Consider the following 27,399-nt stretch of genomic DNA (forward strand, 5'->3'; position numbering starts at 1 on the left):
AGCCACTAAATAGGAAGGTGCTCTCTAACCTTTGATGGGTCCAGCTTTTCCGAGTCAGAACTAAGTAACGTTTATTGCTTGGGCCCTCACAGCTACAAAACACAAAAGGGAAAAGCCATCCAGTGTTTTGTGACTCACGTGATCAGTTCCTTTTTGAGATCTCTTGAATGAAGCTTGGGTTTTGGACTTGGGACTGAGACATCTGAGTATTTCTTTTCCTCCAGATTTTCAGGGCAGACCATGGGATCTTTCTGAAATAATAAAAGATATTGTTATTGCAATATGTTGCTACCTTTTGCTTGGTGCTGACTACTGGCAAATGTTCTGTGGGTTCAGAGAATAGAGGCACCACAGAACACAAGCCTACTTTCAGTTAAGGGTTCATTTCACCAAAAATGTTTAAATGAATGTGTTGGGTAGGGAATACATACAAATTGCTGAACTCTTTCAGTTCTGAAGAGAGTCTTTCTTATGTATACTCATGTGAAAGAGAGTCATCACCATGTTTGCAAAAGCTAGTTTATGTGAACTGTTAATCATTATGGTGTTCTCCTGATCTGCTGGATTACTACTACAAACATTGTAATTTAATGGTCACATGAGAAATTGTGTATCTGTGTGAATAAATCATATTGCCAAAGCCTGATAACACCATTTACAAATACAGCTTATCTTGTTTTATGTATACATCCTGCCTGATGAAGAATTCTGTGTAACTCACTTCATATATTCCTAAATCGACATGGATCATGAAATCCAGCCCCTGTCAAGGAGGCACAGTGGGGAATCAAACTCCCAACCTCTGGCTCTCCAGCCAGAGATCTAAACCACTAACATATAATGGTCAACATTGGAGTATTTCTTTGTTTGATTATTTGTTACTGCCTGGGGAAAGCTCAAAAACCATTACATTCATCAACATATGCTTTTGAAAACAAACAATGACCTATGAGGCTGAAATAGCCATCACAGATCAAGCACTTTGGCCTGAGCTTTGTGTGTGTGTGTGTGTGTGTGTGTGTGTGTGTGTGTGATCCAAAGCAAAATTTTTTCAAAATGACAAGTTGATATATTCAGTCTCACATCTCAGTGATGCTCTATATACATGCACAAACCAGTTGTCTGAAATACATTAAATTAAATTCAAGCACACTAGCATTACTTTATTGCAAGCAGGTTTGGGAAGTTTGATGAATAAATGTATAAGAGCAGTAAAGGACCGACCGGTAATGCAACAATATAATTGTCCAAGAAGATTAGTTAACCTAATAGTGTTTGGGAACTCTAGAGCTAAAATGAAGTGAACCCAAGGACTTATGTAGGTCAGGTATGATACCTGTTTTCATTTTCTTTCAACACCAGAAAATCTTCATTCCCCACCCCCACCCCCAAGAAACCTATTTTCAAAATTAGTCTACCCCAGTGCATTTGTGGATGTGTGAGAGTCTCTCTTTTTTGGGGGGAAGCACTGGTAGTTGCACAGCTCTCTCGATGCATTTTGGTCTGTCCTTTTCTGTACACATACAGGGGGTGGGGTGATGATGGCAGTGAGAATGAAATTCCATTAATGTACAGATGGACATTTATATTGATTTCTGCAAAGACTACAACATAATGACAACACAAATAACAGATAATAGCATCTGGCACTTTTAACATTTTAAGCCCTGAAATCTTTGGAGAACTGACAAATGAACAAAACTGACAGCTCCAGTTATTTCTCAGCACTTTCCTTTTGGAAAGAATATGAGCCTTTTCCAAATTCTGGATTTTTTTCAGGGGCATCTGGACCTGCCATTTATCAGTGTATGGAGGGAGACAATATTTTTTGAGAAATAGCTAAGCGCTGTGCATATGAATCAAGGCACAATAAATTAAAAATAGATATAGTAGTAACCTCTTTTTGAAAGGCAGCTGACACCCTCACAATTGACTCAGGCCTTTATCCTGAGATGATAGTCTATATCCAATATTATATGGAATCAATATGTCTCAGATGTGGATCCGAGAAAATTTACAGGATTCCTTTCCTTGACTCCTTTAATCTTGTGGAATGCAATACTAGGCTCCTTTCTTCCAACTGTTGTTGTTGATTTCATCTGTACTTATATATAATATTTTTGTTTAATTCACAGCAAACATCATTGCTACCACAATTGCAATATACCAGATCTGTAGATGTGTATCTTTAGGGATCTTAGCATTTGGCTTCACAATGAGGGATCTATTAGTTGTTTAACCTGGAATTTAAGGAAACTTGGGCTTGCACCACCACTGGGGTACAAATCCTAGATGGCATCTTGGTGCCATATTGCCTACAATTCTCAAGCAAGATATTCAAAATATATTCGCAAAGGCTTTTACGGCCGGGATTAATGGATTAATCACCCATCTACAGAAAAAGACAAAAGCCTATCTCACAGCCATAAATACTGCACTCCCAAAGCCAACTACACCAGAGCACAGAGTGCTGTCCTCTGAAGATGCCGGCCACAGAGACTGGCGAAACGTTAGGAAGAACAACCTTCAGAACACGGCCAAAGAGCCCAAAAAAACCCACAGCAACCATATTCAAAATATTTGGACCAGAATGGCAACTGCCTCCGAAGAAGATTCTGAGAGAGCCACTTTACCACAGTAAGTCTGATTGAAATTGTTCTTGAAGTTCCTCAGTACCAGAACACCACCAGATAGACTGAGCAGAATGACCATGAAAGGGATTGGTGGATTTTATGTTATGATGCTGCAGATTTTCCCACTCCAAGGTTTGCACTTACACAAAAGCCAATGCCCTAACTTTCTGTATTTTGCAACATTGGCCACAAACAGTTTGCAAGATGATGTATAGCCATTGGGAATATTTCATCTGGCCTCCACTTGGCAGCCATTTTGAGCACATTGTTCCCAAGTTATACATAAAGATAAATCTGAAAAAAATAGCCACTTCCTGTTGATTTATCAAAGTGTCAATCAGCTGGCATTATAAGGGCCCGATGCTGATTATTCATCATAAAAGCAAATCCAAATAACACTCTGGTTTGTCTAGTTTTTGGCAACTATGTCCATATGGAAAACATGGCCAACAAGACAGAGGGAGGGGAAGAACAAACAAACAAACAAAAAACATACTGCCAACAACCAATAAACACATAAATGAAAAGGGCATAACAAAAATCAAGGAAATCACCAGGTTTTAAATTATAATTTAGTACAGTATCTTTTACAAATCAGGATTCACTTTATGTAAATATTTGTCTTATTTATGGAAGGGTGTGTATGGGCCCACAGCTGCATTTTTGTTTTCCATTCAGTCTCTATTGTAGGCCAAATTGACGTGCCATGTTGACATGCATATTGATGTTCTCTTTGTGTTACAGCGCTTTTGTGAAGAAGATAGCTGGCTGAATGAATGGCTTATATTTTTAATGTTGGCGCGATTTCTTCATGACTGAAGTGTATTGTTGCCTGAGGAGCAAACTATGCACGACAGCTCTGTTCCAGTTAAAGCAAGCAGTGGAGACTGCATGTGCCTTGTTCTACTTTCTCTTCCCACACTCAGGTCCACTTACAGCAGGGATGGGGAACCCTTGGCCCTTCAAATGTCTTAATCTGCACCTTCCATTTCTTTCCAAAATGACGTATGTTAAAGAAGAGTCACCACCTTAGATTTATAGACTAAAATCCAATTGAGAAGTAACATGCGCATGAGGTGAACCTCACAGTGTTCAGGTATGTTTGGTTTTTAAGCTGCAGTGGGCTGTCTCTCACCTAGCTGGTTGTACAACTGTTCAAGCATGAAACATCATAAACAAAGTGCAAAGAGTTGCATTAAGAAGAGCCTTCTGGAGGAGAAAAACTCATATGGGATGGGTGTTACATGATCTCATAAGCAAGTAGGATTCTGGTCGCACTGAAAAAACCTGCCTTGATGGAAAGACTATGGGATGCAGATGAACAACTGTAGACAGCTGCACTCTAAGAGTTATGTCTTCATTGGATGGAGGGTAAAGCTGTATTTAAGGAGATGGGACTGCTGCTGTCTCATATAAATAGGTCATAACTCTCCATGTAGATTAGAAGGATATATGTCATGAAGCCTAGTCCTAGTCAGGGTTTTGACTACCACATAATAAAAGCCAATGTGGATTATGATCTCAGGGAAATGAAGAAGTAACTCCTAGAGAGTAGAAATATACAAAATGCAGGTCTCCGGTTATTGTTGGACTGCAACTCCCAGGATTCCTCCAGTTATTGTTGGACTGCAACTCCCAGGAATAGTCCTCATTGACTATTCTGACTACAGCCAACGCAAGGGCCATATTTTGCACAAACCTGTGTTAGAGACTAAAATAAGAAAGTAAAGCAATGCATGGAGAGGAGACGCTTGAACCATTTGTCCATATTCCACATTTTCACTTTATACTCTGCTGAATTTAATAGGTACTGGCTCATGTTTAAGGAAACAAATCTGCTGCTATCATATTGAGATGGAGGGTAAAAATAGACATTATAGATAGCCCATGATTAGAAGAGGAAACTCTTCAATCATGTGATTGTCACAGCAAGAGTTACTCTCATCTCCAGAAAATTGTGTTTTATTTGATGATTGGTCTTCATGAGTTAAGCGTGACAATCCTTTTGAGCCTGACTTCGCAAACTGGAAAGACCAGATCCCTTACTTCTCTCCAACACAAACTTGTCTACTGCTTCACTTCTACACTATTTATAGCATGAGTTTCTGCCTTGATCTCAATGCAACATTCAAGTCACAAAGTGTAATCAAGGACAATAGAAACTTCTCCATCAGATCTCATATTCACTATATGTGGTCAAAGGGTTAAGGCAGTGTTGTTTAAAATTCTTTGCTGAGACTCTTGTGAAAACAAACTCTTGGAAGAAATACACTACTTTACAACATCTTTAGGTGAGATGACCACTAGGAAAGCAGCATGTCACAGTTTTACCTGTCTACAGAGATTATGAATGCACATTGTACAGTAGTCTGTGGACAAAACAAGAAAAGAGCTCTAATTCTGAGTGTATATTATATAAACATGACCTGTAGATTATTTATATACTAGGTCACATGGGGAAAGAGAAATTCCAGTTGCAGTCTTGGAAACAGATTAATAAATATTGATTTTTATGTTGTAAATAGTTTCTCTGCTTCTAACAGAAACTAGCTCCCCATATTTTATGCCTCTGGCCAGATATAATGGCCACACTTTCTAGAATGCATGCTTTAATGATTATTATGAAGCCCTCCATACGCATGTACCAAAATCTCTTTTAGAAGGTGGATGGATAGATGGAGAAAATCTCACTAAAGAATGAGTTGATTATACTATACATTTGTGCCCCGCTTTACAATTACCCCATTTAATGATGAATCCGCTTGACGGTGAGGTTTTTGCGATCGCAAAATGATGGTTTGAATGCGGGTTTTCCACTTTGCAATGATTGGTTCCCTGCTTCAGGAACTGATTTTTGCTTCACGACGATCAAAAATAGCTGAGCGTCAAAATGGCCGCCGGCTAAAGAAAATGGCCCCCCACTGTGCTTAGGGACGGATTCCTCGCTGCACAGGCACCGAAAATGGCCACCCCATGGAGGATCTTTGGTGGACGGTGAGTTTTCAGCCCATTGGAACACATTGAATGGATTTCAATGCATTTCAATGGGCTTTTTTATTTCGCTTTATGATATTTTCACTCTACAGCGATTTCGCTGGAATGAATTAACGTCGTCGAGCGAGGCACCACTGTATTCCTTAGCACATAATGTTAAGTTCCTGCTCTCATCCCATACATGAAGCACTGGAGCATTAGAGGCTACCACTCACACTGAATATTTGAAGACAAGTGGAACATTAGTGGTCACGAAGAGTCGGACACGACTAAACGACTAAATGGAACGAACAGAACATTAGTATGTCCCTCCCCTCAACCTATCCCTGGTACCAAGTTAGTGACAAACAGAAAAGGTACCTCTTTCTCCTCTTCTTTCCTCCCCTGACTTTTGCTATAGTTGATGGGTGTATCCCAGCCTTCCTTTTCACACAAAGCCTGGTAGAAAGTGGCATTGACCAGAATGCGGCTTGTTTTGAAGGGAGATGAGGAAGGAGTAGGAACTGTCGTGCTGGAAGAAATTAGGGGTGTAACCTTCTCTTGATTTCGATTCTTTTTCATGCTCAGATCCAAGGTGCCATTTTCATCCACTTCTATATCACCTCCCTGTTGAGCAAGAGGAAAAAGAGAAAAAAACGTAAAGTGGCAACAGAAGACATGTGGCGCTTTACAAAGATAAGTGAAAAATGTCTGCTTTTATTTAAATTTATCTAAATCTAAAACCAGCTTTTTGATTTACACCCATTTATGTTTAATTCTTAGGCAGACTTAAGTAGTATCTCAGTAATGCTCTTTCCATATTTCTGTGCTTAAACACAGTAAGCAGAATTTGAATAAGACGCTTCTTAAATGTCAACTATATTCTAAATCTGATTTTTTTAAAAAAGTTCAGCTGTAAATCTCCTCAATCACTTCACTTTTACAGAGAACTATGACCCCCTTTATGGTAAAAGCATTAATTCACTGCTTAGTTCATCAAAAGTATTATTATTACATTCCCCTCCCCCCAACAACCTAGAGATATTACAACATCTGTATCAGAGGGGGCAGGGAAAGAAATACACTAATCAGATACAAGAGGGCCATTTGTCATAGGTCTTTTATACATCAGTGACAATCTCACTTTATCTCAAATGGAGTTTGAATTACAAAGATCTTTTAAAAGGTTTACTGTGATAAAGAGAGACAGATTGTGTTCCTATCTGGGGGAAAAAAACAGAGCTACTGTATGTTGGAAACTGTACAGACTAAATGGAGGTTATTTTTCTTCCTATGTTGGTTCTTATTCTACATGTTTCTGAATGTTACTTGCAATATATTTAAATTTGTTATATATTTGTTATATTTCTCTCCCACAATTTCCCCAATGTGCTCAAAGTTACACACATGGCCGTTCTCCTCCTTACTTTATTCTCACAACCCTGTGAAACAGGTCGAGCTAAGAGAAAAGGGATGGCCTCAAATGGGCTTTCTGGCTTAGCAATGACTTAGTCCAAAACTCTAACCATAACCCTGTTGGCTCACAGATGTTTGCTTCTCATTTGTCTCACTCTCTTAAAAAAATCACTTATAGAGACAACTATACCCTGTTCAGTTAAATGTCAGAGAAGGATGTCCATACAAATTTCAATGTTTGCCTCATCCAGTAATCATATGGTTCATCCTTCTCCGAGGCATATGATGCCAAGGAAGAACTATGGCACTGCAATGGATTCTCGAACATTATGTTTTTTCATTGGTCAACACAAGGGACTTTAGGAGAGGCAACTTAACTGGGACTATGTTTTCTAAAATATTTTGCTGGTTCATTTGCACAGAGTCTAGCACACAACCAGATATCCAGAGAAGTTCCTGCCTCCTCAGTAGGGAGATTTGTTTCAAATAGCTCAAAATACTGAACTAAAAAGAAGCCGTTTCCTTGACTGGTTCTCTGGACTACCTTCAATATAGTGTTTGAAATGAATGATAATCAAAATCCAGAGAAAGCACCTGCAACACCCACAGGGAGGTGTCCCATTCATTACTACCACACTAGTGAGATACATACTCCACAAGTAGCCACACACACCCCTCTGGCCCCTTCACTCTAAACCTAGCCAGTTCCTTATTTGTATCACTAGTTTAGCAGTTTGCTTAGGGACAACCATCCTAAGAGTTTGGGGTTGGCCATTTAACTGTACCAACCAGTCCGTGCCCTTTCTATAGTTGCTGGTTATATTTTGATATACTGTTGAGTGAATTGATCTACTTAGTGAAAATTCTGGCTGGCTCTTTTTCTTTGGTGTAGCCTCTAGAAATGTGGGTCTCGTACAGTATATTATTGACTACTAAATACCCTTTGATTAAAACTATACTTAAAATAAATAAGTAGAAGAATTGTGTTTTAAACAAACAAAAAGAGATTAAAAACAGAGAAATGGGCAAAAGGAAAGGGTAATTTATGAGCTATTTAAATGGAAGAGAATAAAAATTCTAATTCTATATTCATTAACAATATTTATACACACTTCACAACAGACCACTCTGCTACATCCAAGGAAACTGAGGAACAGACTCTTTCTAAACAGACGCCTTGGTTCTGACTACCCAAGATTAGAGTCCCTGACTAAGAGACCAATTGCCACTTCACATAGGATCCCTTTGCCTTTCAAACATACCAACCAATCAGTATTCATCCCTCACCCAATATTCCATCAGTCGTCTGCCAGTCATTCTAACACCCAGCCCATGGAAGCATACCAGCCGTGCATCCACAACTATATGCCATACAAACTGACTACTTTCACACACACACTCCTGGTTAGTAACATCCAAAGAAAATGTTGTTAACAAGATGGTGTTTTTTTTTGGGGGGGGGAGGAATACAAATTCAAAACTTATTCCACCTTCAGCCATTTTCTGAGTGTCCTGCTTCTTTACACATATTTTTTTGAAACACAGTTAAGAGAGTCACATATGTAGACAACAGGAGTTGCTATTGCATCTTTGATTCTGGATGCCTAGCTCAAAAAGAAGGAAAGCTATTCCAAAATAAATCTGTGTATGGAAATAATCATTACATTTGATCCTGCTCCCTCATTGGAATTCTACCCTCTCTTCTTCTGTTCTACAAAAGGGAATGTAATTCCTGTGTGATACCTGGAGTAGGTGCTAAGAAAATTAGTGATCTTGATTTATTTTGAAAAATTGAGAAGAATCCGGCTAATTGTCTACTGCAAGTCAGAAACTCTTATATGTGCTCCTCTTGTATGATAAAGTCCACATTTTTCATCCCACAGCTTACAGAGAGATGTGCTTTATTATATTTATGGGAAGTAAATACACTTCTAATACGTTCATACTAAGATGCTTTGGTTATATCTTTCCTGTCCCTTTTTAGTAAATAGTTTAATCTCCTGTGATAGTTTTAAGCCCTGAATTTGACAGTACAGCTTATCCTGGATAATAACTTAGTAACCACAACATCTTATGCCATCTGTATAATATCAAATACATTTTATATCAGTATTAATAAACCTTACAAAAAAAAAACCCAACCAACAACCCAAAACAAGATATTAACTGTATCAGTGCCAGCGGAACTTTCCAGAACCTAACTGCATTGCCGTGATTACTCTTGTGTTTTTCTGGCTTCATGGCTGATATCTAAGTACAGCCATGAAACAGAGCTACAAGTAATCAAGTTTAATTACCACCGTAAAGTGAAATGCTAAATATTGTAGTTGCTGACATTTTTCATAATAAAAAAAACTTGGGTTAAGTCTGCCTGACCAACATTCACATAAAATGCCAGACCTCTGTGACAGATGGCTTAGGAGAAGATGCCATGTGATAGGGCTGCAGTAGTTTTATAGTGCAAAAACCATAAATAGTGCAGATTTCCTGTCACTGACAAATACTCGCTACTCAGAAGGCAGAGACAACAACAAATTCCATAAAACACAGTCTTCTTCAATTTTTTTAAAAATCTAAACATATCAGGGAAACACATTTGATAGTTGGGAATCAAGCTTCTTTGTGCAATGCCCATGAAAGACGTGAGGCAGACCTTTTTTTTATTTTTTTTTATTTGTGGATGTGAATATGAAGATACAAGCTAGGGGCAATCTTCTGGTGTGTCAGGCCTGGTCACCAGATACCTAATTCTGTTCAGAACATATCCGAAGTGTATAAACATAGCTGAGTGCAGATGGGGTTTAAGTGAGCTCACAGATGCACATGACAATCAAATATAGCCATGGAAAAATAGCCTCTTGTGCTCATAAGGAGGATGGGTCCCATGTTTACAGCATGCCTTTTTTTGTAGTACAAAATTCATGTAACAGTTTGCTGCAGTCATGGTAGCTGCCAAAAACCCGAAGGAAAAGCTACTATAAAATGCTATTTTTTCCCCCTTGTGTATATTTGACTGTCCTCTCTTGACAACAGACCTTAGGGATGGGCAAAAATTTTGTTTCAGGTCAATTTTATTATCATATATGTTATGTACATATTTAAGAGATTTCCAGCAGAGAATAGAAACCATTTTTTAAAAGGTAGAAATGGCTGTTTGATTAGTACTGCTTATTTTCATCCTGCCAGAATAAAAGGGCATTTGGATAGCTCTGGGAGATGAGCTAGAATCATGTGTTGCAGATCTCGTAAATTTGGGCCCTTGGCCATTGCAGGCAGAAGACCGCAACTTGGAATGCTTCTACAAAGAAACCCTATGTATACAGGAAAGCAGCACATCAAGGAAAGACTAGGACAAAATCCCCCCCCCCGCACTGTCATATCTGACAGGCAGTATGGTATTTATAGGGTAAAGTATTCCACTATACATACTGCCTTATATCTTTCCCAAAATGGCTGCAACACAACATTCTCCTGAAAGTGTAGATTATAGAGGGCAGTGCTTCCCAACCTTTGGATTAGGTAAAGCAGTAGTTCCCAGCTACATAATTGTTGGAGTTTTGTTTGCAACTTTGCATGCTGCTTGTGGTTTGTGTGACTGGGAAGAATTTTTCTGGTCTGGGCTGATTGTCTGTCAGCATTAACGAACCATTCCTTTCAGCCTTTGGTTTCAAAGAGGGCCCCACCTCTCTGCTGAGTGCTTGTCCCCCTCTCCTTCCTCTCTTGGTGGCAGCTGTTTGTTTGCTTTTGATCTGTTTGAAACTGTAATGAAACATTTTTTATTTTTTTCTCCTACAAATATCTCAGAGTGAGTTACTGAGACTTTAAGTGCCAGTTAACGATAAAGGGGTGAACTATCTGGGGAACTTATAGCTATTCTCCTCTGTGGCTCTCTGTATTTCTACTGTGTAGCAAAAGGAATTTTACCAGGAATATAAAACTCCACAACAGATATAGCTGGACTGTAACTCCCATTATCACTGACCATTGGTCATGCTATAGGGGGATGATGACACTTCTTGTCTCTGAGTATCTGGGAATCCAAGGGATAAACATGGACTAACAAAGGCAGGTAAGTGTGCCTAGACTCTCACAAACAGTGTTAAAAGCAAAATGTGCTGCTTATATACCGCCCCATAGCGCTTCAAGCACTCTCAGGGCAGTTTACAATTTAATTATGCAGGCTACACATTGCCCCCCCCCCAGCAAGCTGGGTACTCATTTTACCGACCTCGGAAGGATAGAAGGCTGAGTCAACCTTGAGCCGGCTACCTGGGATTGAACCCCAGGTCGTGAGCATAGTTTTAGCTGCAGTACAGCAGTTTAACCACTGCGCCACGAGGCTCCATGTTACAGACATGACACAAGAAAAATATTGCTGGATTAGACCAAAAGCCCATTAAGACAGCATCCTAAGAGCAAGTCCAATGCTTCTCTGAATTCCCAGAGGCATAGGCAGGCCTGGCCCTTGGGCTTCAACCACAGGACCCTATAGCCTCCTCCTAAAGGGATACTCAAAAGATCAAGCAAGCGATAAGGCAGTGAGAACAAGCTGGATGTGGAGCCTTAGGCTGCCATGGGGATATTGGACCCCACTCCTCAGGCTGACTCTGGTTGCTGGCTGCATATCATTTCTTTTTCCTTAAAAAGGAAATTAAAAGAAAAACACTTTTTAGTTGAGGGAGGGGGAGTGCCAGCTGGGTGTGAACATGGCTACAGATGCAGATTTTATTATTTTCACTATAAATATATACTGTTCCTTTCTACAACAAAACAGTGCTTATTCCCAAGAAACTGATTTTAGCACCAGGGCAGCAGAAGCGAACTCTGCTTTTATGTAGTCATGATGGTGTTATGATTTAAGGGAATTTAAAATGAAGATGCTGAGAGGATTTCTATTTTATCAAGGTTGAGGAGATACAGCCAGAAAGCCTGCAATGATGTGGAATGGGGCAGGATGGGGAAGATTTGTTTATATGCTTCACAACTGAAGTAATGCACATAACAGTCCAAAGCGGGAGTGGAGGGCTAAGACCATTAAAGGAAAGGTCTAAGAAGATCTAGCTACATCACCAGAAATCTCACAAGCAATACTATGAAGGCAGCAGTCATGTCTTGATCCCTTTCTTAAACAATTGATTTATGGACCCATTCTTTCCTATGAGCAAGAGGGATCTATGTGTCTGTCATTGTTTATAGCCCCTGATGGATCTGCATTCTATGAATTTCTCTGATATTTTTAAAGCTATGATATGTCCTATATTGTAGGACAAATCTAATCAGCAAGCTGGCCTACCTACTCTGGTCACTTCAGTGAGGATCCTTCCTGAACCTCTGCCTTCCCTGACAATGGAAAGGGATAGGAGAGCATTTAAGTCCAAGCTTTGAGGACTCAAATGCTCTCTCCTTTTTTCCTGTTTCTAACTGAGAGGGAAATAAGAGGATCAAAGCTGGCTTAGGGCACAGCCAGTGTTTCAAGGAGAGACTGTTCAAATGCTGGATGAGACCTTCTGTCTGCTGTTCACTATCCCAACTGGGGCAAAACTAGCACATAACAGAGGCAGAATTTGGGGAAATACTTACTCCAAACTTTAATGAGTGCCTTCCTCCAGGGAACGTGGGGATGTGGTGGCACTGTGGGTTAAACCACAGAAGTCTCTATGCTGCAAGGTCAGAAGACCAGCAGTCGTAAGATTGAATCCACAGGACAGAGTGAGCTCCTGTCGCTTGTCCCAGCTCCTGCCAACTTAGCAGTTCGAAATAATGTAAATGCGAGTAGATAAATAGGTACCACCTCGGTGGGAAGGTAATGGCATTCCATGTCTAGTCACGCTGGCCATGTGACCACGGAAACTATCTACGGACAAACACTGGCTCTACAGCTTGGAGACGGGGATGAGCACCGCTGAAGCGTTCTCCATTTATTTGATCTATGGTTCTTGTTGTATTATATAATGGTTTGTGAATATTCATATTGCTGTGAGGCAGAGCCAAGAGAGATGCTATAAGAGGCGGAGCCAGCAGATTAAGAGATAGAGTTAGTGAGAGAAATGTAAGAGTCAGGCAGGAGAGAAAAGCCAGACAGAGTAATAGAGTGTGTAGTTTGGGAAATTTAAGGTGATTAGCTACTGAAGATATTTATGAATCTCTGTAATCAATAAACCAAAGTTTTATTTAGAAGGACTTGAAGTGTGGACCTGAATCTTTCTGATGTAATGGTGATTTAGATATCACCTGGTGGGAGCAAGTGTAAAAGAAGAGAGGGTTTGCCTTCGTGTGCTCTGAGGCCTGAAGGTCAAGCAAAAGGGGCACGAGGGTGGACGTCATAACCGTGCCCTAGAGTCAGACACAACTGGATTAAATGTCAAGGGGAACCTTTACCTTTACCTCTTCCAGGGAGATAAAGGTATTGAGCTTTCATTTTGTGCCTCATTTTGTCCAGGAAAAAAAATTGGTAGATGACACTGGACTGCTTCTTGATTCCATCCATCCTCCACATTGTTCCTGGGAGACTACATGATTCCCAGAACAATTAAATTCCTCACTCTTAATTGAAGCCCACCTGAAACTATGACTGTTGCTATACCATGTAACAGCACATCCCAGAAGATAACTATACATTTTGTATGGAAGTTATGTTTGACTTGGCAAAGACCTTGTATATCATCCTTGTAAGAAAACTCCTCTCCACCCCAGGACAATCTTTCTGTTATCTGTCTTGTAATGCTTCATTCATAATATGCCTAGTCCTACTGTTTCCATACTTTCTGGGCTCATATTGAGCTAATTTGTCACCTCCATTTATGTGCTACTGCTCAACCTAATCACTCCTTTTTCTTTCCCTAGATAGCGACTCTAATGGAGGTGTTCTTCTTTGAAAATGAAGGGCAAACGTATATTAGTCTTTATATTCACGGTTTTATCTGTATCAAAATGGTCAGCAAACAAATTTGGACTAGACTAAAGGTTACTTCATTATATCACCAAAGTATCTGATCAGAAGTACTGTACTTCCTAGATGCAAGTAGGGCTGGAGAAATCTGTGAGTTCTGTTTTCACTCACAGTCAAACATTTTAAACGACAAGTTATTTCTAACTAAAAATATGAAAAAAAAAATTGTGCATTTTGTTAAACTCTCACCAAAAATGAGCCTGAACAAACTTTAAACCAGCCAAATGAAGAGTTATTCCTATAATGCAGAGGACAGTGCTATACCTTCCTGCCACATATATGTTACAGATCAAGAGCCCTTGGAGAGGGGACCCACACTCCATGTCTTGAGCTTGAGTAGAGTATAATTGTCCCCCACATCCTTTTTTTAATGTCCTAGTTCTTTTCATCCCAAATTTAAAGAAGCTTTCTTATTTTTGAAAATCCTTACAAAAATAAATTGAAAAAAAATCTCACCCATCCCTAATTATAGATATGTCACATGGTTCCCATAAAGCATATGACTGTAAGCTACTCTCCGTGTGGAGCAGGCCTTATTCCCAATGCCAGCCGCCTCTGTGAAGGGAGTACAGATGTTTTCCACATGATGAAGCACTTATATACCAAATGTCCCAGATGGTGTCCCCCATAACTCAAAAGCATGATTTTTCAGTAGGATACATTTTAATTAATTAATTAATATGGAGATATTACTTGTTTGAAAGTTTATCTTCTCTAATTGGCTCTTTCTGTGATATGTTTCTCTGACAACAATCCACACTGCTGCTGTAACATATGAAATGACTTAGTCAATGCTATCTATAGCAAATGTCAGTTCCTGTTCGTTGATTTCATAACTGCTTGGGGGCATTGCCATGATTGATCACACTAACTCACAGGCAGTGTAACTTACTGAAGGTGACATTTCAGGGAACTTGAGTGTTGACACTGCTCTCTCCAAGGGTGAACCTTTGCATGATATTCCCTGGATGAGCTCTATGGAAGCTATTAGGAAGGAGGCTGTTATACCTCAGAGCCATAGTAACACATTGTGACTTGCTTAAAAAATGTTATAGCAGGAATCCTTTCGTTTAGAATAAGAAAAGTTGCAACGTTCAGCCTGTTCGTAGCTGGCAATAAAGAGTCTCTGCAATTCCTGTGGGTGTATGCAGACACTGGCTTGGTGCATGTATGCTGCACCCCAGACAATTAAGGTGAGGACTTTCAATTTGCTGGCCATGGATGGATTAAAAGTTATGAATGTTCATGCACTTAGCAACAAGATTTTAGACTGTATTATCTAAATTCACACTGTATCTGCACATCTTTCACAGAGGGACTGAAAATAAATGGTCATTTCATGTTATTTTATTTCATTCTTTCCCATTTTGTTCTCTGATCTTAGTCCAAAAAGGCCTAAAGAACTCATTAAAAACTACTCCAAAAAAGCAGAGGCAAGGCAACAGAGAATCAATCTACTCCAAAAGAAGGGAACAGAACAGAATAGAACAATCACCAAACAAACAACCCCCCCCAAAAAAAAACCCCCACCAAAATATACTCCTTTAACAGAATAAATACTCAGGAAATTAACCAAGTAAACATTTGAAAAAAAATTAGAGAGCATCTCCACAATCACATACAGAAAAAAAAAGATCCAAACACACAACCTCCTCTAACAAAAACATCATTCAAGCAAACAGGCAAAAAATACAATCAAAGCCCATCCTATCAAATCAAAATGACTAGAATATGGGGAGATTTCTCTCCCACATCCCACTTGATGCCTTCTTCTTTGACTCCAACTCAGCAGCAGGCAGGCAACAAAAATAATCAAAAAGAAAAGAAAAGAAAAAGAAAAAAGAAAAGGCCCAAATAAAGCCAGAGTTGTCCAGAAAATAATCCCAAGGAGTAAAACTGGCACAGGCAGGCTGCCTCATGGCAGTAGGACAATAGTTCAAAGGAGAGTCTTTCCCTCAAAAACCAAGGTAACAAGGAAAGGATCCGCAGTAGGAGTACAGAGGTAGCCAGCATAAGATGGAGAATGCCAGGATCTTCCAAAATCACAAGAAATGACTGAAACAGCATTCCTACTTTGTTCCAGCTAATACTGGCTCTTTTACAGATTCAGAATTCTAACTTCTACCCCGCCTAGACCATCTGATTGGCTGCTGATAGTACTCTTCATCACTCTATTAGATGAAACATTTCCTGGGTAATTTAACAGGCAAAGGGTGTAAAAAAGGTTAAATTAAAGAGCGAAATATCAAAGAACACAAAACATTCAAACCATCTAATTTATGGTTTAGAGGCCCTCTTTTACTAATTAATGAAATAATTCAAAATTTTAAAAAAGAGAGAATCTCTTTTATGTTTTCTTCCCTCTCATTAAAACACAGAAGTTCTGTCTATCTCTGACAGCTACAGTTAAAAGACCAGATCATAGCCAATGTGAAAGTCCCCTGCCAGAAATGACTAAAACCAGCTGCCAGCTACAATTGATAATGTTGGGCTAAATCAAGAAGTCTGGCTGGGAAGAAGGCAATGTACTTCTTTTATTTTAAATGTTTTAGATACCTCTGATGTCACTGTTTCCTTTGGCAGAATCAGGGTTGGGGGCATTCTTCCTAACCACTCTACGTACTCTTAGAATACAGTGGTGCCCCGCATGACGACGATAATCCATCCCACTGTTTCGCAAAATCATTGTCATGCAAAATCCGTTTCCCCATTGGAATGCATTGAAACCCGGTTTAATGCGTTCCAATGGAGAAAATACCTCGCTGTCCAGTGAAGATCGCCCATAGGGAAGCCATTTTATGAGTCCCGATCAACTGTAAAAATGGCTGTCCTGCGAAGCATGGGTCTGGTAAACACAGGGCAGTCATTTTGCGAAGCCAATGATCAGCTGTAAAAATCATCGTCTTGTGAACAAACGGTTCGTGAAACACGGACCCAATCAATGTCCAGCGAAAATCCCCTATTGGAATGCCTGTTTTGCGAATCACTATAGCGATCACAAAAAGTCATCGTTATGCAGATTCGTCATTTAGTAGGGTTGTCGTCTAGCGAGGTACCACTGTATGTGCCAAAGTGCTGGTAAGCCATATGAAGTATGTTTCTTTGGTGGCCCAGAGAGCTGTGGCATTGTGGAGAAAGACCTGTTTAACCAGGCAATTCTTGTTATTACGATTTTGGATTTAACCTATTATATTCCACCATTTTCAGATATCCCACAAACTGTCAATAATTCCTGAAAACGATATGGGAAAGCAATTTCAAAACACTACCTTATATGTTATCAAGTCATAGTCAAGGAAACAACAAATGAACCACAGATTGTCGCTTTCCAAATTTAGCTATAGTTATATAGCTGCTGTTGTTATTCAGTTTTATTCCTATACACACTTCCTTCCCTAACTAAAACAAATACTAATATATTGCTGGGGGAGCTTTCAAGCAAAAATGCTAATGTAAGTCAACCATTATGTGTAAAACTAAACTTCCCACTGATGTTGGGAAATGCCCCACGTCAATATTTATTTCTATATTTTCTGAATCTAGTAAAAAATTTAAGCCTATCCCATGGTGCCAACCCAATGACGACCAGAATGCCATTGCCATATTTTTGGCCACTTATTTTTCATCCATTATTTTTCTGTATTATTGTTTTAGCACCATATGTTTTATTGCTTAGGTGTAACTTACTTATAGCAGTTTTACCTTTCTATCTGCTTGCTACTGTGAACTGCCCATAGTGCCTCAGCACTAGTGGGAGCCTTTTAGAAATCAAAGTAATAAATAAATAAATAAATAAATAAATAAATAAATAAATAAATAAATAAATAAATAAATAAATATTGTAAGTATGGTTCTTTGCGGATTCTGCAATAATATGTGACTCTGGGAGTGTACAATATCCTAAACTGGGGCAAAAGAGTGCAATGTACTAATCATGTCATTTGGTGTTTAAATAACAGTAAGGTGGATCCCTGTTGAATGTGCCTGGAAGACAGTCACTTTATTTATATCTGAAGGCTGGATTTTAGAGAATAGGGTCTCACCAGAAGATCTTAGTGGCTGAACCAGTTGTTAAAAGAAAGAATAGATTTATCGTGGAAGCATCCCTATCCATGTGGGTCTATGAAGGCTCAGTCCCTTCAGCTACTCCAGATTGAAGTTCAGGTCTTCTTTGTTGAATAGAAGCATTTTGTGAAGACACAGTGCTTATCGGGAAGCAAATTTTCCCCAATATTTTGACCAAAAAGTTGAAAAACATCTGGACAATTGTTCAGTACCTTAAAACTGACAATTTGTATTTTATTTCTCAGTCTTAGGTCCAAAGTACTGTAGTAACTTTAAATATAGTGGACTCTCTTTAGGTTCTGACTGATCCGTATCAAACACATGCATGCACACACACACACACTTGTGCATGGTCCCTCCCATACATTTCCAGGTATATTTCTGATTCATCCACTGTCTGAAAGGCACAGTAGATGTTTTTCTTCTAATTATTTTATGCTGTTTATTTTTTGTTGTTTGGTTTCTTGCAAGACACCAGTATGCATATGCCATTTTGTCAAAACATGTGGGGGAGAAATACAAACATTAAATAGAATACTTGGCAGAAAGCAATGAAGAGGATAAAGATAGAATGCACCACTTGTCTGTTTCTTTGAGTAGCAACAGCGTAAGTCATTGACAAAAACAGAAGAAATCTGTAATGCAATATAATGTGATATGACTGACAATGATATAAGGGGAAAAAGAAAAGAAAACTTGCATTAGAGTAGGTGCTAGGAGCCTTATCAGTTCCTCAGATGTTTCCTTGGCTCCACCAAGAGTAGGATGAGGCTCAAAGCTAAAGGTTTCATATCAAACTCAGTCCTGGGTGCTTCTAATTGAACCTCTATCTCTCTCATACTTCTTTCAATGACTAAGTATTTAAAGTATCACTTGAGTCATTTAAATGCCTCAGTATCATCGAAAACACAGATTTGTTTTTAAAAAAATCACCATATTTTACACATAGTTGGTTGTCTTCAATAAAAATAGATTATTTACAATTAGATTTTATTTGGATTCCGTTATCCAGATTAATTTCAAGAGGTTTTCATAATGATATATGACATATCAACAACATGCAGCATCTGTAAGGATTTCCTAGATGTCACTATCATTGTCGTGGATTGGATCCAAAGTAAGATTGTATGCATTTAGTACAGTACTCACTAAGGAGTAGGTCTCATTGAACTCTGTTGGACTTCTAGGCAGCAGTGCAAGGGGACTGTATTGGAAGTAGGTTGAACTTATATACTGTATAGTTATAGCAAGAATTTAGATTTCTTGCTTAGCTCATATTGTAGAACAAGGTAACTATATAGTATTACAGAAGGATACGGAAAGGTAACAAAAAGCCCAGCATTTATACACATATAACTGATTTCTCCTTGATGTTCAGAAATACAGAGTTTTTGCATTGCACTTGAAAATATCTGACACAGAAACAGACTATGATTTTCACTTCAAGTTAGGGACATTTCATTCAACTGTTTTAATCAAAACCTGCATATCTTTAAGACAAAGGGGCCAGTCCTTTGTTCCAAAACCATACAACTAATCAAACAGGTGTACATATATAACTAATAGATAAGACAATGCAAAGTGTACTGCTGTCTACATGAGGTTTGCATAACCTGCTATGCCTAATTGTAGCTATCTGATGAGGTGCCAGGGTGCAGTTTGGCTGCAAGCATGATCACATGCCCAAATGCACAATTGAAATGTGCCCTGATGCCTCCTCAGTTAGCCACAATTAGCTCTGGTAATTTATGTGACCCCTAGTAGAATTGCATTTCAATCTGGCTTCAGGCTTGATTATGGGATGGAGACTGCTCTGGTAGCCTTGGTGGTTGACCTACACTAGGAATTGGATAGGGAGAGTGTGTCCTTGTTGTTTCTGCCGGACCTGTCATATATATATATATATATATATATATATATATATATATATATATATATATATATATATATATATATATATATATATATATATATATATATATATATATATATATATATATATATATATATATATATATATATATATATATATATATATATATATATATATATATATATATATATATATATATATATATATATATGTCCTTGTTGTTTCTGCCGGACCTGTCATATATATATATATATATATATATATATATATATATATATATATCACAGCTAGCTTCTGGGAACTGCAGTCCAAGAACACCTGAGCTATCCAAGGAGGGAACCACTGCTTTAAGAGGAAGATGACATATACAGTAAATAAATAAATAAATAAATAAATAAATAAATAAATAAATACTACTAACCAAAGGAGGACAACTTTGATCTTTTTCTCCTATATTATATTCTGAGAGCTGGAAAGCATCTTTCTATCTATCCATCTCATCCTTAACATGTTTCCATCATCATTGCTGAATGATGATCAGAATGAATAAAGAGACACACAAACTTGAAGGCTTTCATGGCTGGGATCCGATCGTTGTTGTAGCTTTTTCGGGCCAAACAGCTCGAAAAAACCTACAACAACCTGACAGACAAACATTTGCCAAAGGTAAAATCTAGCATTTTCTTTTGTTCTTCCCCACCCCACTCTTCCATCTAAAGCAAATCATTTTATGTTTACAAGCAACACAGAACCAAATGGATATTGGACAATTCATTAATTATAACATAGGAATTGCTCCCAGTAGATTTTGAAAATTTCCCTTACGTGTAGTAACATGGCAAAGAAAGAGAAGGCAACAGTATTCCAGATTCGTCTCAAATACTGTTCCAAATGAAATAAAGAAGCTTTATGAGAAAAATGGTAGGTAACCTTGAAACAAATCCTTACTATTTTTTGAAAAAAAATGCAACAGAACGGCAGAGCAATCATCACATCACATTAAAACCAAACAAATATAACTGTCTCACATTTAGCTTATATTTTGAAAATCACAGTATCGTTTGTTTTAGTGTAGGTCCACACATCTAGAGAATATGGTGGCATATATTTTCCTGTTTAAATCCTTCATTGCCAAAAAGGGATCGCCATCCAAACCAGATAAAAAGAATATGTGTGGTTTTGGCTACTCCACCTCATGGAGCTTTGCTTGCCTTCCCTCTGGCCAGAAGCTGATTCTAATTCTTCTATCAGATATTCTGTACCACTGGTTGTCATTGTGCCCTACTGGAAGTCTGGCAAAAGGGAAGGTTGGCAGAGGATGAGGCCATGAAGGGCATTTTCAATTTTTTTTTAATCTGGATGTAAACCTTCCCCCCCAGCCCACCTCCACAATATGCCCCCCCAAGCCACTGTGAGTTGTTAGAATTGCCTTCCGTTCTTTGGCAAATGCAAAACAGGTGTACAAATTATGAGGGGAAAAAGATCTTATGTATGGTCTCTTTATTACCTTTCTTTGGCAAGAAAGGTCTGTTTCTAAGGTCAGCCAAAGGTAGGGGAAGCAATTTAATACAGACTCTGGCATCGACCTGGTTTTCAACAAGAGCAGGGGAAGGAGCCGCCTATGTCATAGCTCAGTGGTAGACAATATCTCTGGAAAATACAGTATCAGGAATAAAGCTGTAGACCCAGAGACACATACACAGACACACAGACACAGACACACACACAGACACACACACAAACACAGAGAGAACAGTAACAAACTGCAGTTCCTAAAACAGAAGTTGTCTAGATAGCTGGTCTTGGAATACTATGCTGGTTTCATGAATCCACTTGTCATATAACAAGAGTTTCTCAAAACAAGCAGACAGAATATTCTGCTTCACTGTATCCAGACCTCAACATCTTATTTGATTATTAATTTTTTTGTATGTGAATAAAAGCAAAAGAAAAAGGGATTTGTCACCAGGAATAGAAGCTAGCTACATGGCACAGTCAGAAGTATTGCTGTCCAGAACTGGAGTAGTGGAGTTTTGTTGCATTGCACAATAGAAAGTCTTCAAACCAGGCATACGTCACAGAGAATGTACTGATGTCAAAAGGCAAAGTTATATGCATCATGTGATGTCTCATGCAATTACAGTGTGGTCAGGACAAAACTAGATGAACAACCAGATCCACAAGAGAAGCAAATCAAACATAAAAATTAAAGTATTGTGGCACCTCTTTAATCCTTTTATCTTTAAAATACTGTGATGCGTCTGTTTTTGGTCCCCTCCCCGCTTTTGTTACACAACATTGAAATAACCTAACACAGCTACCTCATTGGAATCCAGATTCATAAGCAGTCTCCCCCCTCTCCACAACCCCTATCTGCCAAGCAGCATATTTTGTATTCAAGTCTTGGTATTAGTACAAATAATCGCATGATAGTCAGTGAGATAATTAGCAAAAAAAATCCTGTCACCATTTGGGCAGTGCAACAGTCCCCTCTGCCCCCATTTCTAGCAGTTCTACAGTAGCCTTTGGTCCGTAGAAAAGAAAGCTTTTTTTAGACAAATTATGCACTAGTGCCATGATGGGTTTGGTGTCCCTTCCTCCTTCCAGAATTCTCTTTCCCTTCAAAACTGATTATGGCAATTCTCCACAGCACAACTTTGGCCTTTCTTTCCTCTTCCCCACAAAATCATCTCTGTCTTTCTTCCAAAGTGCATCTAGAAAGTGCTGCTCTTTTCTTTTCTCCCCCACCCCGTTTGCTTTTTTGAAGGAAAGGAGGAGAGGAAGGGATTGAATGCAACCCCTCATATGAAAGACAGTTTAGTCACACCATTCAGTCGCTCGCACACCCTCCAGGTTCTTGGACTTGCCTACCTTGGCAGACAGACTCTGTGGTTTGTTGGAGAGGATCTCTGCTGCTTCCCTGCAGTGGGTGGAAAGGTTCAGGATTGCAGCAGCTGCTGCTATGTGGGTGTCTTCACTACATTGACCGTAGCCATAAGAGTTGGCATAGCAAGGACTCTGTGTGTGGGCGCTAGCACTAGGCAGCCGATTAGAAAATTTCCCTGGATTTGAAAAATGCTTTGCTGTTGGAGAGAGATTTGATTAGAAATAGCGTGCATGGAAACTGCCACCCCTACTAAAGATAGTAGGGTGTTGTTTTTAAAAAGATGATCATTTCATACAATCTAATAGGCAAAGAATACATTAGAGGATGACAGGAAATGTAGCATTATGATTAAGAAGCTTCAAAAATTAACAATATGTAAAGCTGGACTGTCTTGTTATTGGTACTGTTGCTATAAAACTACAGCTGGTACACAATTGTTCTGGTACTCCCATTTCCTCTAAAAAACAAACAAAAGAAAACTGAGGCTCCTTTATTCAAGATTTACTCATTGCTTTCACATAAAAATCTTTCCGTCAGTTTCAAGGACGGATGAATCAAGAATGAACAAAATTAGCTCAATTATAAATCAAGCACCAATGGACTTGCCTACTTCTGAACTCTGAATTGTAACAGGTAACACTCAAACAAAATTGGTCAACCTAAGCTACAACAATTTTGAGTTATAGCCAAACATTGCTTACTTCATATTTCCTGCAAATATATTCTTCTTCTGGTCAAATAAATCAGAATCTTAGAAAACTACAGATACCAGATAAAAAATTGTCACTTTTAGACAAATACAGTATTATAATAGCCACCAGGAAAATTAATATTAAGCATTCCTTTTTGTCAGGTGTTTTGAAACAGGAAATCAGAAATAAGACAATATTCAACACATTGGGTGCCTCTGAACATCATAAGTGAAAATTCTTTAGTTAAGTGCATGCTGGCTGATAATTCCTGCAGCTCAGGCCTTCTGTCTGTGGTATGTTACTGTGACATCTAAAACCCAGCAGGACCAAGCACTCTGGCTTGTCTGTCCCCAGACTGAAGCAATAACCTAGGGCTCACTTTAGGTTTATTTCAGTGATGCAGTGATGACATTTTGTGAAGATCTTGAACACTCTAAGACATATTAGCCTCATCTAGCATCCTGTTTGCTTTATTAAGATCATGGCAAATGTAGATTTCTCAGAGATAGTTTGTCTCACTTTGTATAATTTCAGACATGGCTTTCAGATAAGCAACAGTGGACTTCAACAGAAGAAATGGTCCCTGATGTCTCTATTTTGAAATACAGTCCTTCATGGAAAAACCTGTGGCTTATGTTATTTTGGACATGACTTGGAAATGATTCATTGAAATTTGTTGATGTCACCTCTGATGTACAAAAAAAAATGATTAAAAATGTGATACTTTAATCATTAGATGCCAAAGATGTTAGTGTTTTAATTAATGAAAAATGTTTTAATTAGTGTATGATTATTTTAACTTGTTCCTGGGATGGTAATTTTGGAGACACTATATTTGGTTATATAATTAATGCATCAATTTATTTTACAAAACTATCTTAACATTTTAATGGTGATGAATTAATTTTCTTTAAGAATTTTTCATAAGAACACATTCACACTAACATTTCCAAGCGTTGGTTTTAAATGTATACTTAGTTACACTGGCGAGTACCCTATTGGTTGTCCCAAGAACAGACTCATTGGATCAACTGATGAAAGGCACCACATACATAAATCCCACTGAGTCAGTGATACTACTTTAATAGGGACTGACAATAGAATACTGGCCCCTGATTAAAGAGGATTCCAATTCTGGGTAAAGCCCACCCCAGCTTTATTTCAAGTTATTGCTTGGAAGTTTCTACAATAATATTTTTTTTCCCAAGCAAGTAAGATATTTTAGCTAAGCCGCTTAAAGTGGTCATTTTAAAGTGGCTGCTTATGTACCAGATGTGGATCTGTGGGTGCTAGCATGAGAACCAAAGCAATTTTTCTGGCTTCACACTATTATTATGATCCTCTTATTGATATGCCTCTAGTTTCAAAGTTCAAAATGGAATCATTTTTGTAACCTAATTAGCATCTGTATATCATCAGTATAACAGCCTAATCAGCCAAAAATCAGCCACTGTTCCACACTAGCCAATGCAATCTCATTCTTCAGACTGTTGCTTATTGGTTTCTGGTTATTTTCAACAGAGGATATTATTCACTCCAAGGAAGAAGCATATATATGGGGCAGTAAAAATATGTCAATTCCTGTTTTCCAACTAGTTTTGTAGTGTTATGTTTTGAAGAGGAAGAGAGACCCCAAATTGGTAAATGATCTACAAATCACGTGTATTGCACACACTGAAATTCCACTTGTGCTTATAGTTTACGTGTGCATTTGTGTTCATAGACAGATGTACAAGTTAATGCATCAGCCACTGTCTCCAGGCACATCAACATATGCCCAGCTTTCCATCATTAATTGGGTTGTGGAAAAGAGCAGTGCTTCTCAATCTGTGATTGTTTTATTTCCAATAGTAAGGGATTCTGGGAGTTCATATCACAAACATGTGGGTATTGCAAACTAGTAGATTACATTTTTTAAAAAAATATGGTATATTTTGAAACATCATGGTCAACTAGGAGTGCTTACATAGACTAAGAACATTTATTGCTTTATACATGCAATCTGAGATACAAAATCAATGAGGGGAAAAAGCAGATTGTATTTTGCCCATCATTCACTTACATTCAAGGAATTGTGTGGGTTTTTGTCCCTGAATTGTTGACATCATTGTGCGTTTACCAAAGACCTGGGCATCAAAGCTGGCATAGTCAAATGGAACTTTCCCACATTTCTCTTGCTCTCTTGTAAAGGTAGCTCTGGAGGAAAGGATTGGTTGGGCTGATTGGCAGCTGTACTGAGATAATTCAAGTTGCTTCACTAAACTTGTCCTACAGAGACAATCAAAACAGAACAATGAGGATGGGTTTTATTCTGTAGCAATGAAGTACCTGCAATAGGATACAAACAATACAAATAGCACTCTGTAAACAGATAGCTTAGAGTTAGGAGATGGGAGAATAAAGACAGACCCAGTAAGCTACCTAAACTGATCTTTACGTCTTTAATCTCATACTTCCCTAAAGTTCATTTCTCTCTCTCTCTCTCTCTCTCTCTCTCTCTCTCTCTCTCTCTGTTCACTATAAAATAAACCTGCTGGTTTTAAAATGCCTTGACTTTATTTTTCACATATGGAGCCTTCTTTTGATCTGTGGTGCTAAAGAAAAATTCAGTCCCATGTAGATGCATAATATTCACACAATATTCAATTAATATTTTATTTACTACTTGGCCTTAACATACAAGGAGCAAATTGCTCACATGGACATTCTACTACAAAAGCCAACTGCTAGGTTTTGCCCCATCTTTTAATATCATGCAAAACAACATTTTGTGTTCATAGAACATTATCCATAAAGCTAGTTTTTTTATTCAATCTATGTAGGAAAAAGATCCTGACTTGCACAAAGAGTATAGCAAAGCAAAAAGGAGTAGATGTGTGAATAAGCACAGCAATTAGCATGTCATTAATCCTGAGGCACATGTTTCTTTCAAAAGACAATGTGAAATTGACTACCATAAGTTTTGCAGAGTTCTGACTACCGTACAGAATCAGAAGAGGAACATTTTAAGGCATTCTAAGCAACAGCCCATCATTGGGTGCTATAAAATGAGTGATGGTTCTTACCTGTGGATCTGATCATGGCACTGCCCCATTTTGGGTGACTCGTGCTGATTTTTTTCCTGAGACATCGCCATTTTTTCAGCTGCAGCAATTGGACAACCAGAAAGACTGTTTGAAAGAGATTTGTAACATATGAGTGATTGTTGCCAATATATTTTTATTCCCTCCAATGGAATAGGGTATTTAAAGTGTGCATTTGAGCACCCTAGTCAAAATATTATTTAGCATGTTGTGTTACCTTCCTGATCATCCACCCTAGTTCATATTCCATTTGGCATGTAAGTACCCCTATATCTGTTTACGCATAGGCATCTATGTTCCATGGCAGCTTCTACCCACTCCTAAATTTCTTAATGATTCCTGGTTCAGTTAGATTGTCCTTGCTTTAGACTTTACTCCCATACCATATTAACTCTTTGCCTCCCCACTCCACTTCCACCATCACAGTCCCAGTATCTATTGTATGTGACTTCATTAGCACCATATTGCATCATTCTAAACGTTTCCAGTTGTAATGTTGACATGTAGTATATTTTGTAATATAAAGCTCATATCCACATCTATTTTGCTCCTCATAGTGAAATTAACCCAACCAAACCTTATCAAATTTTGTGTGTATATGGTTTAGTGAATCAAAATTCAAACATATATAGAAGTCAGAAGACAGCGTCAGTACATCAAAGTACAGAAAAAATCTAATTTATATTAAAGAATAAGGTGCTTTGTAATTTGCATTATTTGTAATTCAGATTTACATAAAATATCAATGAGACAACTATGAGTTCACAAAGAGTTAGGATACAGTAAGCATACTATTTACATTAAATTATATACAGATATGCAGTTTCA

General features: G+C 38.3%; 1 protein-coding gene across 6 annotated transcripts in view; it reads right to left on the reverse strand.

Annotated features, from left to right (window-relative positions):
- The window catches only part of ST18 (ST18 C2H2C-type zinc finger transcription factor), a 254,977-nt gene that overhangs the window by 29,611 nt on the left and 197,967 nt on the right, over positions 1-27,399 (reverse strand). For all 6 annotated transcript variants that reach the window (XR_013545387.1, XM_078393742.1, XM_078393743.1 and 3 more), the window contains 5 exons: positions 26,554-26,658; positions 25,551-25,756; positions 22,781-22,992; positions 5,988-6,233; positions 139-251 (listed from right to left, as the gene is read on the reverse strand). Coding sequence is in view for 5 of the 6 variants with exons in the window: in XM_078393742.1 (XP_078249868.1) it covers positions 139-251; positions 5,988-6,233; positions 22,781-22,992; positions 25,551-25,756; positions 26,554-26,658 (882 nt within the window). In the remaining variant the exon portion in view is untranslated. The remainder of the gene's footprint in view (positions 1-138; positions 252-5,987; positions 6,234-22,780; positions 22,993-25,550; positions 25,757-26,553; positions 26,659-27,399) is intronic.

The sequence above is a fragment of the Pogona vitticeps genome, chromosome 4 (genome assembly GCF_051106095.1).
Source record: "Pogona vitticeps strain Pit_001003342236 chromosome 4, PviZW2.1, whole genome shotgun sequence".
Lineage (NCBI taxonomy): Eukaryota > Metazoa > Chordata > Lepidosauria > Squamata > Agamidae > Pogona > Pogona vitticeps.